The following is a 12446-nucleotide window of genomic DNA, read 5'->3' as shown; positions in this document are numbered from 1 at the left end:
AAGTGGATATCTTTCTAATTAGATTAAATTAGGTCCAGTAGTGAGGCCCATTTTTTCCTTTCTGTGAGATTCACGTACATCTTACCCTCTCTTTTAGATTTATTTATTAGACAGTAACAGAAATAAATGCATAACAAAAATGCCAACACAGTGACATTGTACATTTATCAGAACTGTCGAGGATAACACAAGAAAGTTACAAACTTTCTCTGGGATGAAATATCTGCAATTTCCTAAGGATCATGCTCTCTCCTCTCAACGAAATAGCCGAGCCACTTTAGAATAGTTGAGATGGGGATTATGGATTATTTTAGTAGAGTAGAAGGGATTTTTTTTTTTTTTTTCTATGGTTTAACATTTGAAAAGAAAATATAAATTTCTACTCCCTCTTGCCGCTTTGTGACCCAGGGTAATCATGGCTAAATGTGTTATATTAATCAGAATCTTATGTACACATGCTGGTTTAGAGTTAGCAGTGTGATAAATAATTTGTGTTATACCCTTGAGACACACAAGTAGAGTTCAAGTGGTTTGTTTCTCTCTGTGTTGAAAATTTAACAGCATGCCTAGGTCCCACCTGAAATATTCAGTCAACATTTCTGATTAAAATATGCCAAAAACATACGACATGACTATAAATCTTTGTATAGTTAAAATCCAAATACGAGGCATGAGTCTGGTGATTGTTTTTCTTCCTCCTCTGGTCAGAAATGTTTAAATAGCAATGATGCAGTGCTCTGTTTTTGTAACAGAAGGGCCAATAAAAATGTGCAGTCATAAGGTGAGATGAAAGACCACTAATTAATTAATTAGTTAATTCACTATCAGACTATTTTGTTTTGTTTACAATATAGAGTCTGACTGACATTTTAAAAGTATCAGCTGTCAAGGATCTTCTCTCCTGAACTTCTGTCGAAAAGAGCAGCATGCTAACCTCATTCAGGGTTTAGATTTGGACCACAAAGAAATCTGATTCAGGATACACAGCACATTTTTCAAAATGTCATGGCATGATATAATAAATCATGACGGTTTTACAATTGTTGGGACTTAAGCTCAAGTTCTTTGCATTGACTTGTCAATGTCTCACATGAGCAAATCTGAGAAAAGTTCCAGTTAGGAAGTGAGACTTGTGGCCCTGCATAAGAGAGAGGCTTGACAGTGGTTTCAAGAAGTTTTCTTCTTGCTAATAGTTTGATGGAGTTTTTACTTGAGGAGAACTTTACGTGAGCCTTGTCATCTGGATGTGTTTAGACTGTGTGTGCTTGGAGCTGGCAGCCAGATGACTTCAGCTGAGGGACAATGAAATCTCCAGGGTCCGCAGGAGAGAAGGCCCTTATTCTGATTTGTCTCCTCAGATGAAACCACATCTGGGCAGCTTTAGCACATACCTCTGCAGCTTGTGTGTGGTGTGACATGCAGTTATTTGTACATTTGATGCTAAGTTGATTATTTGACAACAACAAGTAATTTGTTGGTCCAATTTAAATTACCAAGCATACCTGTGTAAGTTTAACAACAATGTCATCATATATCATATCACGACAATATCGTCAATGGTAGTCAGAATAATGGATAGTAGTTGTGTTTATTTAATTGGTTGCTGAAAGAGTGCATGGCACTCTATCAAGCCCCATGAGAGTCACAGACAAATGCTTATTTACTAAAATGAGCTCACTTTCCCATGTTATGCAGTCACATCCTTGTCTAGTTTGATTCCCTTCAGGTCGTAAAGTCTTGCACTCTCCGTCATCTGTTTATACCAGGATCTTTTGAAAAATCATTTCAAAAACTAAAGGGTGTCAAAGGACAATATTCATTGTCACGCAAGACCAAAAGATATGAAGGATATCCTGCATCACTGTTTGGTTTAGTTTGTGATAGCTCTTAGAACTTGTATATCAATTCTGAAATTTTTGTTACTAGAATACCATTTTATTTTAAGAACACTTGAACAGAGCTATTACTTTTTAAGGAAATTTTAGCTACACAATCCGTGTTACACAAATGGTGCAGTGATTAGAGCGTATAGCTGATGGATGGATGGATGTTGCATGTGGTATATTCAGACAATCTCTCTCTTTTTTTAAATGGCTTACAAGATATACATGTAGGGCTTCACTATTGTGACAATACATTTCTGTAGGTCACCTACATGATTGAAGCTACCCCACATGGCTAAAATTGTTCTTGTTGCATACAGGTACCAAGGAAACTTATTAAGAAGGAAGAGTCATACGTCATTCGAATTTTGCATTGGTGCCAGTGTCATGGCTCTGTCCAGCAGCAGCTACATCATGATACATGAGCAAACTGGGCAGGTCCGACATATTAATCATGATAAAACGATTAAGCTAGAGAGGCTGGAACGTAATATTTGCTACTCACCAACACTGCAGCTCCGTGTCTCAGTGTCTTTTACACCTTCACAATGATTATTTCTTACTAACGGGGTTTTATCTCCAAATTAATGTATACGGTCAAGGTTCATTGACGAACAAAGTAACAAGTACTGAACCCGTAATTAATAATATAAAATTTGGCGATTAGCGCCACCTTCTAAAAATAATAGGAAACATTATCGATAGAGCTGGCTAACATTAGCCATCCTGAATATTATTAAATATCATTAACAGTTTGATGGTTGGTTAGTTATAAATAACAACTATTCTCTATTACAATCAAATACCTGTAGAATGCTAAAGGCTTGGCACTAATGATGTATGTGATGACTGTTCCTTCTTTATAAGTTTACTTGATGGGTACCAATTCAAAACACCGGATGCACTGTTTATTATTAAATTGTGTCCTAATTATAGAATGTTGTATGAACACTTATAGTTAAAAATGATTATAACACGTAGAAGATTTATCCCAGTCAGGTCCACACAGATTATAAATTGTAAAAGTAAAAACAGCGCTGGTATTGGTATCCTCACTAGTATCGGTGTTCTGTGATCGTCAGTACTTTGAATTTGTGTACCGGAATCGGTATCAGGAGAGAATCGGCAGGATCGGTTCATCCTTAGTAGCATTAAGTCTTTCTTGGGACACATATTGGCACATGACTAGCAACTCAGAGCATTGAGTCCCTGAAGGCAGTGAGTGCTTTTTGAAAGTTATTTCTAGCGGTCAGATTGTCTTATGTTTTTAACTATGTACAAGACAGCTCCTGTTGTGGTTTTTTGTTATTTTACCGGTCATCATGCAGCCTGCACCAGCAGCTCCCTAAGCTTTGGCATGGCCACTTGCTGTGCCATTTCATCACATTTTGTGGCCTTTACCCTCAAAACCTTTTACCTTTAACCCTCTGTCAAACCAGATTTCGGACATATATGCTCAAGTATCCTTCATCAACTTTTGCCTGCTGTCCTCAGGAACTCCACTGCATACCAGCTCTCTTCAAACGCTACATTTTACAGATGTATTGGCTGTGGCTGCACACAGGTTTTTTAGTTGAGGAAATATAATAGACTTGCGGTTCATATGAGTGTTTCCAGATGTGGTGGCGGTGCGGGTGAGTGGAGGGTGTACAAACGGGAATTGCGGTGTCTTGACAGATAACGCACCATTTGTGAAACAAGTGTGACAAATGTCAATAGGTGCATTTATTTTTCACAATAAACCCCTTGCTGAAAGAGTAAACATTTATTCTACATTGCCAAAATGCATTGAAACAGATTTCTTAGTTGGCAATGGTAAAACTGCCTCATTGTTGGGTAAATTACTTTTCTTACATTGATAGTTCAGGGACACAATTCTCACTCATCCCTGGAGAAAACGGGGTTAGTAGTTCCACTGGCTTTGTTCTGCATTCTAATAATCACAGCTGTGTTTGTGGGTGGGAATCCGGTGAAGACAACCTTGACTCGGCTAGAGGTCTTCACAGGTCCAAATATTTGTGCCCAAAGCAGACCCGAAAATACATTACCCGGGAGACATGGCACCGATTTGATAGGTGATTGCTATTTACAAGTTAACGTTAATTTACAAGTTGTCAAAACAAAACTTTGTGTCTTACCTAATGTAACGTAAGTAGCCTTCTCCCCTGTGCCTGGCCAACCTCCTTGCCCAGAAAGTTGGTAAAATATATCCATTCTGTTATTCCTCTCTTGCTGATTGAAACAGCAAGGCTAATCCACTTGTTATTTTAGTTTAAAAGTCCACTTGATGTCACAGTAACGGATCATGACAAACACGGCTCGTTAAGAATCAGCTTTGCCGTTTTGTTATTTCTAGCATAATAAAGATAACTCTGGCTGTTTTTCTTTTTAAACTAAAATAACAATGGCTTGTTGCTATGGCTTCTATTGCTAGCATTGCTAATTTACTGCCTGTCCTGTGCTCTCTGACCCTTCACCTCCTGAGCAGGGGCATTTGCTCGCGCAGGTCATTTGGTAGCACCTTGTAGCCGCAGATGCAATTCGAATACACACTAACAGCACTTCTATCATGGTTAGCCTGTCTGATCTACACATAATGGCAAACAGACTGTAATACAAACCCCAATTCCAATGAAGTTGGGACATTGTGTAAAATGTCAATAAAAACAGAATACAATGATTTGCAAATCCGTTCTAAAGCCTGGTTCACCGGCCTATTTTCCAATCCTGAGAGACCCCACACACGGTGATAAAAAATCACGGGTCTAACAGTTTTGGTCGTACAGTGTGTGGTGCGCAGCACACGGCAAAATCAACACATCACACACGAACCGATTTGACTCCCGAGCATTCCCAGGTCAGACGGGAAATCTCGCAAAATCCCTCGAGATCAAACGTGACTTCAGAGTAAACAATCATTGCGGACGAAGAGGATGCAGTGGCGATAGTTTGTAGTGTGTTTTTAACCGAAAATAAACGTTATCAAAATAAAGGCGATGGTCAAAGAAGACAACGCGAGCATGGACTATACTTGCTACATCATGATATGGAGGTGATTTGTTTTTTCTCATACAAATGTCGTTAGGTATTACACAGATTAATAAACGTTCATATATTCGTTTCCATGTACTCTGGTGGACTGCAGTTGTGGATGTAGTTATGTTATCAACTTTATTTATTTTACACAGGCTGCGTGCTCGTTTGTCCCCGGGGGACACCACACACGAGGAGAAATCGGGCCGAATAAATCCAACATGTTGGATATCCCCGATTTGAGATCGGAGCGGTCCCGACGTCCTTCCGAGCAGACGAGAGCAGTCTTAACACACCACACACGGCAGGAATATCTGATCAGATTATTTTACGATAATCGGAGCATCCTTAAGATTGTCGGGAGGGGTGAATCGGGGCTAAAATCGGCAACCGAAAACTGAAAAAGAGGAAACCAAGACCGAAAACCGAAACACCGAAAGAAATTATGCCAATTATTAGTACCATTGCATTTATGGCTATGACTGGTACTAACTTTACTAAAATCAAGGCATTGCAATTGTATACATCAATATTAAAGTTTAATTAAAAAAATATCTAGCAGAAATATGGCTACAATCTGATAGTCTAAGAACAGAATAGCTTACCTATTATTGTTATTATTATTATTTGAGGCACTTTCTTGCAGGATTTCACTGAACATATCAGACAAGGAGGGTGCATGTCCCTCATCTGGTACAGAGAGACGAGTCTTTTTTTTCTGCGTTCTGATCTCCTCCTGCACTGGGCGCTGCTCCGTGCGTGCTCTGTCTCCACGCGGGTTCTCCGCATCCATCGCGGCCTGATTTCACGTGCGCCCTGCTTTATTCCCGCATCCAAGTAATGATATTTTTTTTTATAACGCGGATCAAGTACAGTCGCGATGATGTGCAGAGGATCCGAATAGATCTCACTGAAACGTGTGCTGCAGAGCGTCCTTTTCATTGTTTTCACTCTGTGGTCCGTCTCAACCTCTTTAGGAGACGCTTTGCAGGTGGAACGGATCGGGTACTGACACACGTGTGGTCGCGGCTTCTGTTTGCGTCATCACAACATTTCGGCCGTATTGTTTCGGTGATAAAAGTATTTCGGTGGCCGAATATTCGGTGCATCCCTAGTTGTGTTAGTGTCCATTGCATGGGTAACTTGCACATCTGTGGGCACCATTAATGCTGAAAGGTACATACAGGTTTAGGAGCAACATATGCTGCCATCCAAGCAAAGTCTTTTTCAGGGACGTCCCTGCTTATGTCAGCAAGACAATGCAAAGCCACATTGTGCATGTGTTACAACAGTGTGGCTTCACAGTAAAAGAGTGCGGGTACTAGACTGGCGTGCATGCAGTCCAGACCTGTCTGTCATTGAAAATGTGCGCAAATTATAAAGCGCAAAATATGTGTAGTCTAGTCTATGTGTAGTCCGTGACCCCGGACTGTTGAGCAACTGAAGTCGTACATCAAGCAAGAATGGGAAAGAATTCCACCTACAAAGCTTCAACAATAAGTGTCCTCAGTTCCTGCTTAATGAGTGTTGTTAAAAGGAAAGTTGATGTAACACAGTGTTAAACACGCCCCTGTGCCAGCTTTTTTGGAATGTTTTGCAGGCATCAAATTCAAAATGAGTGAATATTTGCACACAAAAAAAAGAGCGGTTTATCAGTTTGAACATTAAATATCTTGTCTTTGTAGTGTATTCAATTGAATATAGGTTGAAAAGGATTTGCAAATCACTGTGTTCTGTTTTTATTTACGTTTTACACAACGTCCCAACTTCACTGGAATTGGGGTTTGTTGAACGCCACCCGACTCAGACCCAGTTTACCGTATAAACCGTGGATCCTAACCTGTCCATGTTCTGGGTCGGGTCTTGGGTTTTACGGTGTGTTTAGACCCATGAAGACCTCTAGTCTCTGCACAACTGACCCCTGCTGGTTGGTTGGTGTCTGCATGGATCTGCGAAGGAAAGCCTAAACCTTCTGGTGCTGGCTGGTGAAGCCCTCCCCAGGTCAACTATTGAGTTAGCAGCAACACAGACGTCAGTGCAAGGCAATTACATTACAAATGGTTGCACGGGGGAATCAATGTTAGCTTTAGCTATGTCAAAACATGTCAAAAGTTTCTTTCCAGAAAACGTCAGTTAGACATTTTGACAAACTATCAACATCTATGTGATATGTAATCTCTCACGAGGAAGTGCAAATCTACTGAAAATGATTGATTATGATTTATGATTTTCCGCTTGTAAAGTAAGTTTAGCTATTGTAGACATATTTCTGTGGTGAGACAGCTTGACCTTAACAAATGGCTTTTTGTAAACAATAGTAAAAGCATCTATATATTGTCCACACATTGTAGTTTTCCAAGTTTTGTGTTCAAATTGGTCTAAAAGCTAGACTTTGTTTTTGTCATATCTTGCAGCATCAACAATAAACTGCAGCAGCCAGAAGCGGCATCTGGGGTGCTTGAGTACGCCATGAAGCATTTTGGAGAACTGGTGAGTGCTTTTCCCCCCTCTTACCCTATGTTGCATTCAGACTGACACTGGGACAAAAATCCTCTTTCAATCATACCACCACAACGGTACAACAGGGACGCTGCTGCAGAGGGCCTTTTGCAAAAAAACATTTAGCCACTTAAACATTTAGCAACAGCCCTAACCAGTCCTTTGCATTTCTTGATGCATTTTCAGACTAAATACTTTCTTAGTTAGCTTAGCTGCCAGTAACCGTGCTGTATTATATGTGATCTCTTGTCTGCGTACACCTCTAACGGGATGCCATTTCCCCATACACACATTGTAACATGGGGATGAGGGCCATTTGAGACACATACTCCCAGAACACCCTGTTCCTAATGTGCAGCACATGGAAAAACCATCTGTTATGCTGATCAGTAGTCAACAGCAAGAAGCAAAATTATGGACTTTTTCATCCAATGGACAGGATCTTCGTATTTTCTTTACACCTTTTTATGTGTCGTTGCTGTGTATTTCTTAAAAAACTACTCTGGACTTTTTTCCAGTGGTAAAAGGATATGTTTCATACAAAAAATAGAAACCATGATGATTTCTTAATGGCGAGAGGTTTGTAAGGTCCCTAAATAGCTTAATTTACTATGACTCACTATGCGACTTATGATGGTCTATGTTGAAAGCCACAGAATATGTCAATATTTGTATGGATTTTTTTCTTCTGTCATGTACAGGACTACTACTCCCTATTATTACTTAATATTACTGATATCTCCTCAGTGTTTCATGTTCTGTGTAGATGGACCTGGTCCAGATACGAAACAACTGTTAAACAGTGGATATGCATTGGACACCATCACATAGATTTTCCATATGAATTATCTAAATTGTTCTTCTGATCCTTCTCTGTCTCGAATAACCAAAATTGCATCATTTTGTAACTGTGGTTTTAGTTTGCTTGTTGTTTGGATGTACTGGGCAGTCTATTTTAGAAGCAGTACCAATCATGAACTTCATGATTATAGAACAGACAAAACCAGTATATCTCTTAATGTCACCACTACTTACAGTATTAAAAACATTTATAACATTGACATCAAAATCTAACACAGAGAAAATAATAAAACACATTTACCCGAGTGACAAAACAATAAAACATGAAATGTGAACAGTGATGGACTTAGATTATAGATTAGATTTAGATTATAACCTAAACATAGCATTTTCTAATTTTAATAAAAATTTTATGAAGTGGTCACGTTGAATGTTTTTCCCAACCATCAGGACTCCTATGGAAAAGGACTTTCCTTCTGCCTTTGTGAACTGCATTTATTTTTCTCTGTAAAAGCATCTTAAAGGTCCCATAGCATGAAAATGTCACTTTATGAGGTTTTTTAACATTAATATGAGTTCCCCTAGCCTGCCTATGGTCCCCCAGTGGCTAGAAATGGCGATAGGTGTAAACTGAGCCCTGGGTATCCTCTCCGACTTAAAGCTCAGATGGGCCAATCTGGAATCTGCCCTTTATGTCGTCATAAGGGGAAAGGTTACTGCCTCTTTCTCTGCTTTGCCTGCCGTCCACAGCTGCCCAGAGAATTTGGCCCGCCCATGAGGAAATAGAGCTACAACCATGGCCACAAGCTGGTCAAGGCCACACTCCCACCCTCCACCTTGCCCCCTCCCCCCCCCAATAGCATTTAAAGCTAGAGACACAGAAATGGCATGTCCTAAGGAAAGCTCATTGTGGGACTGGCTCTAGTGGCTATAATTCTGCACCAAGGCTGAATTTCTGGAAAGAGACTTCAGATACAGTATTAGGGGACCATTAAGGCCTATATAAAAGCATCCAAAAAGCAGCATGTCATGGGACCTTTTAAAAGTGAAAAGACTCAGTAAAACAGTTTCACTGTGCACTTCCAGGAACCTTGTTAATGAGGTGACCATTTGGAAAGCTTTATTGTGGCAGGATGCAAGGTTTCCCTGTTTAGTATACCAGTCAGGAACCATCAGTAAAACAAAGGTTGTATGAGATCTATGTATGTAATCATTGGTTGGTGTCTCCTAAAAGAAGACAAGGACAAGGTGTGTAGTTTGACCCAGATTCACTGTTAGGATGCAGTGATGCTAATGTTTTTACTCAGTCTTTTAATAGTCAGTGTTTGGCATTTTTAGATAAAGGGGCACCTGTGAAATCAAGCCTTCCCACTCAAAACAAATGTCCTACTGATGTTCTCCCTAGTGTTTTATTTTTGCAAGTTTTTGATTCGATAGGCCCCTGTATTGTAGAAATGTTTAATATTTCACTTTCAACTGGTGTGGCTCCCACCTTTTTTAAACATGCGGTTGTTGAACCAGCACTGAAAAAGCCCAGTTTGGATCCATCACAACCCAAAAATTACAGGCCAATATCAAAATTTTAATTCATGTCAAAATCTTTAGAAAAGGTTTCAGCAGAGCAACTTATCGCTTTCCTTGAGTACCATTACTTAAAGTCTCTAGTGACATTATGATGTTAGCTGACTCTGGGAACACACAGTTTGGGTCCTATTAGACCTTTCATCTGCCTTAGACTCCATTGAGCATACCATTATGATCAACAGACTTCACGATCTGGTTGGAATGTCTGGATCAGTTTAAAATTGTTTACGTCTTACCTTTCTGGCAGAACTTTCAGTGTTTTTGTAAACCAGATCATGTCGGACACTACAGGATTGTCATGTGGGGTACCTCAGGGTTCTGTTCTGGGAGCGATTCTGTTCCTTTTGTAAATTCCTTCTTGGACAGATAATAAGCCAAGTTCAGTGACATATCTTACCATTTTTATGCTGATGATGATATCCAGCTGTACTGCTCCTTTTTAAGGCTACTGAGCTCTACAAACTTGTGTCCTTGATAAACTGCTTTACTAGCATCAAGCAGTGGTTAAGTGACAACTATTTGCTGCTTAACCCAGATAAAACGGAAACACAAATTATTGCCCATGAAAGTAGCGTCCCACTGATTAAGCAGCATATTGGTGCTTTAGGCTCGTCTGTCCAACCAAAGGAATTTAGGTGTTGTTTTTTATTCTGCAATGTCCTTGACCCTCACTCCAAACAGTTAATTAGAAACTGCTACTTTGAACTCAGGAACATATCAAAACTTCGAACTTTGACGCAAAGGTTGAATTGGAAATGAAAAAATCATCCATGCTTTTATCTCACCGTTTAGATTATTGTAAGAGATTTTTTACATGTTTGAACAAGAAAGCGCTTTTCCGTCGGCAGGTTGTTCAGAACTCCACTGCGAGGCTTTAACTCATACAAGCAAAATAGCGCATATACCACCTGTTTTGGTATCACTTCACTGGTTACCAGTTCATTTTAGAATACATTTTAAAATTCTGGTCTTTACTTTTAGAGCCTTGCACAGACAAGCTCCTCCTAATATGTCTGACCTGATACAGCGTCACACTTCTTCCCGGTGTCTGAGGTCATCAGGTCAGATGTTGTTAGTGGTCCCCCCGCACTCATTTTAAAACCAGAGGGGATCCATCTTTTTAGGCAGTGGCACCCAGGCTGTGGAATGCACTGCCGCTCTCTTTACGTTGTTCAAATGCTGTTGATTCTTTTAAAAGCAGTTGAAGACTTGGCTATTCAAACAGGCTTTTAGTTAGACAAGGGCTTTTATGGCTGTCTGATTTGATGTATCTATGTTTTCCTTGTATTCTTATGTCTTCTATTTATCATATTCCAATTTATTGTAAAGCACTTTGTGATTTTTATCTGTGAAAAGTGCTATATAAATAAACTTTACTTACTTACTTACTTTACTTCCAATACTTTTTGCTAACACAAAAACCCCCAAATGTATTAAATTGTCAAATGTTCTAGATGACAAACTTTGTAATGAAATAGAGAAGTAGTTCAGGTTAATTGCTTGGTATCTTATAGTGACATGCTTCCAGTTTCATGTTTCTCATGTGTCTCGTTTCTGCTTGTAACTACTAGGAAATCCAAGCCACTTGGTATGAGAAGCTACATGAGTGGGAGGATGCCCTGGTAGCATACGACAAGAAGATTGACATGAACAAAGAAGATCCAGAGCTCATCCTGGGCAGAATGCGCTGCTTAGAGGCCCTGGGAGAATGGTATGTCAGTTGTCCAATCTGTGTTAGAATTAGCTATTCATTTACCATTATTAATGATGTTTTTTATAAAGTGTTACTTATTTACCTATATAAACACTTAAGAGAATCAGTATTAAAGTGCCCATATTATGAAAAAAACACTTTTTCTGGGATTTGGGGTGTTATTTTGTGTCTCTGGTGCTTCCACACGCATACAGACTTTGAAAAAAATCCATCCATGCGGTTTTGATTGAGATACGGTTTCTGAATGTGTCCTGCCTTCAGTCTCCGGGTGAGCTGTTCAAAATCTGCACGGCTTTCTACGTTACTAGCCGAAACGAGGTGGCTAACCGCAACCGTTATCATGCTAGCGCTAGCATGCTAACACTAGCATGCTAACACTAGCATGCTACCTTGTTCTCAATGGCAAAGCACTGCTACAACACACACAAGTTCACCATAATAATAATCACCATAGTTCATCTACAAAAGAACGACTTACATGTGCGCCCTCGTTTAGAAGTCTCCCAGCTAATCCTGCTTTGTAACTGACCGAAGTTGGAGAAACAACCTTTCTTTTACTGTCTATGGAGCTAGCTGACACGATCTACGATCTGAGCTACTGCGCATGTGCGAGTGCCATCAAAGATAGTACAGAAAAAGAAGAAAAGAGGTCTCACTCTGTAGCTAAAACCGAGACAAGGTGAAAAGAGGAGCTGCAGCAGTGAGAGAGAGAGCTGTGCAGTACAACAAAAATATGGTGTTTTTTAAAAATTAAACCATGTAAACCTATTCTGGTACAACCTTAAAATACAATTATGAACATGAAAATGAGCATAATATGGTGGCTTTAATGTTTGCTGACCTATATTCAATTTACAATTCAAGTTGGTTTTCTAAAAACATACTTCTGTGGGCTTTTTAGTATTAATGTGTTGTGTGATTTGCTGAAGTGA

General features: G+C 39.6%; 1 protein-coding gene across 1 annotated transcript in view; it reads left to right on the top strand.

Annotated features, from left to right (window-relative positions):
- Positions 1-12446, top strand: part of mtor (mechanistic target of rapamycin kinase) — a 96610-nt gene that overhangs the window by 45471 nt on the left and 38693 nt on the right. The window contains 2 exon segments of the mRNA XM_039799787.1: positions 7331-7406; positions 11372-11511. Coding sequence (XP_039655721.1) covers positions 7331-7406; positions 11372-11511 — 216 coding nt within the window.

The sequence above is a fragment of the Perca fluviatilis genome, chromosome 5, assembly GCF_010015445.1.
Source record: "Perca fluviatilis chromosome 5, GENO_Pfluv_1.0, whole genome shotgun sequence".
NCBI lineage: Eukaryota > Metazoa > Chordata > Actinopteri > Perciformes > Percidae > Perca > Perca fluviatilis.
The sequence above is the reverse complement of the archived record's forward strand: the minus strand, read 5'-3'. Positions and strand labels throughout refer to the sequence as shown.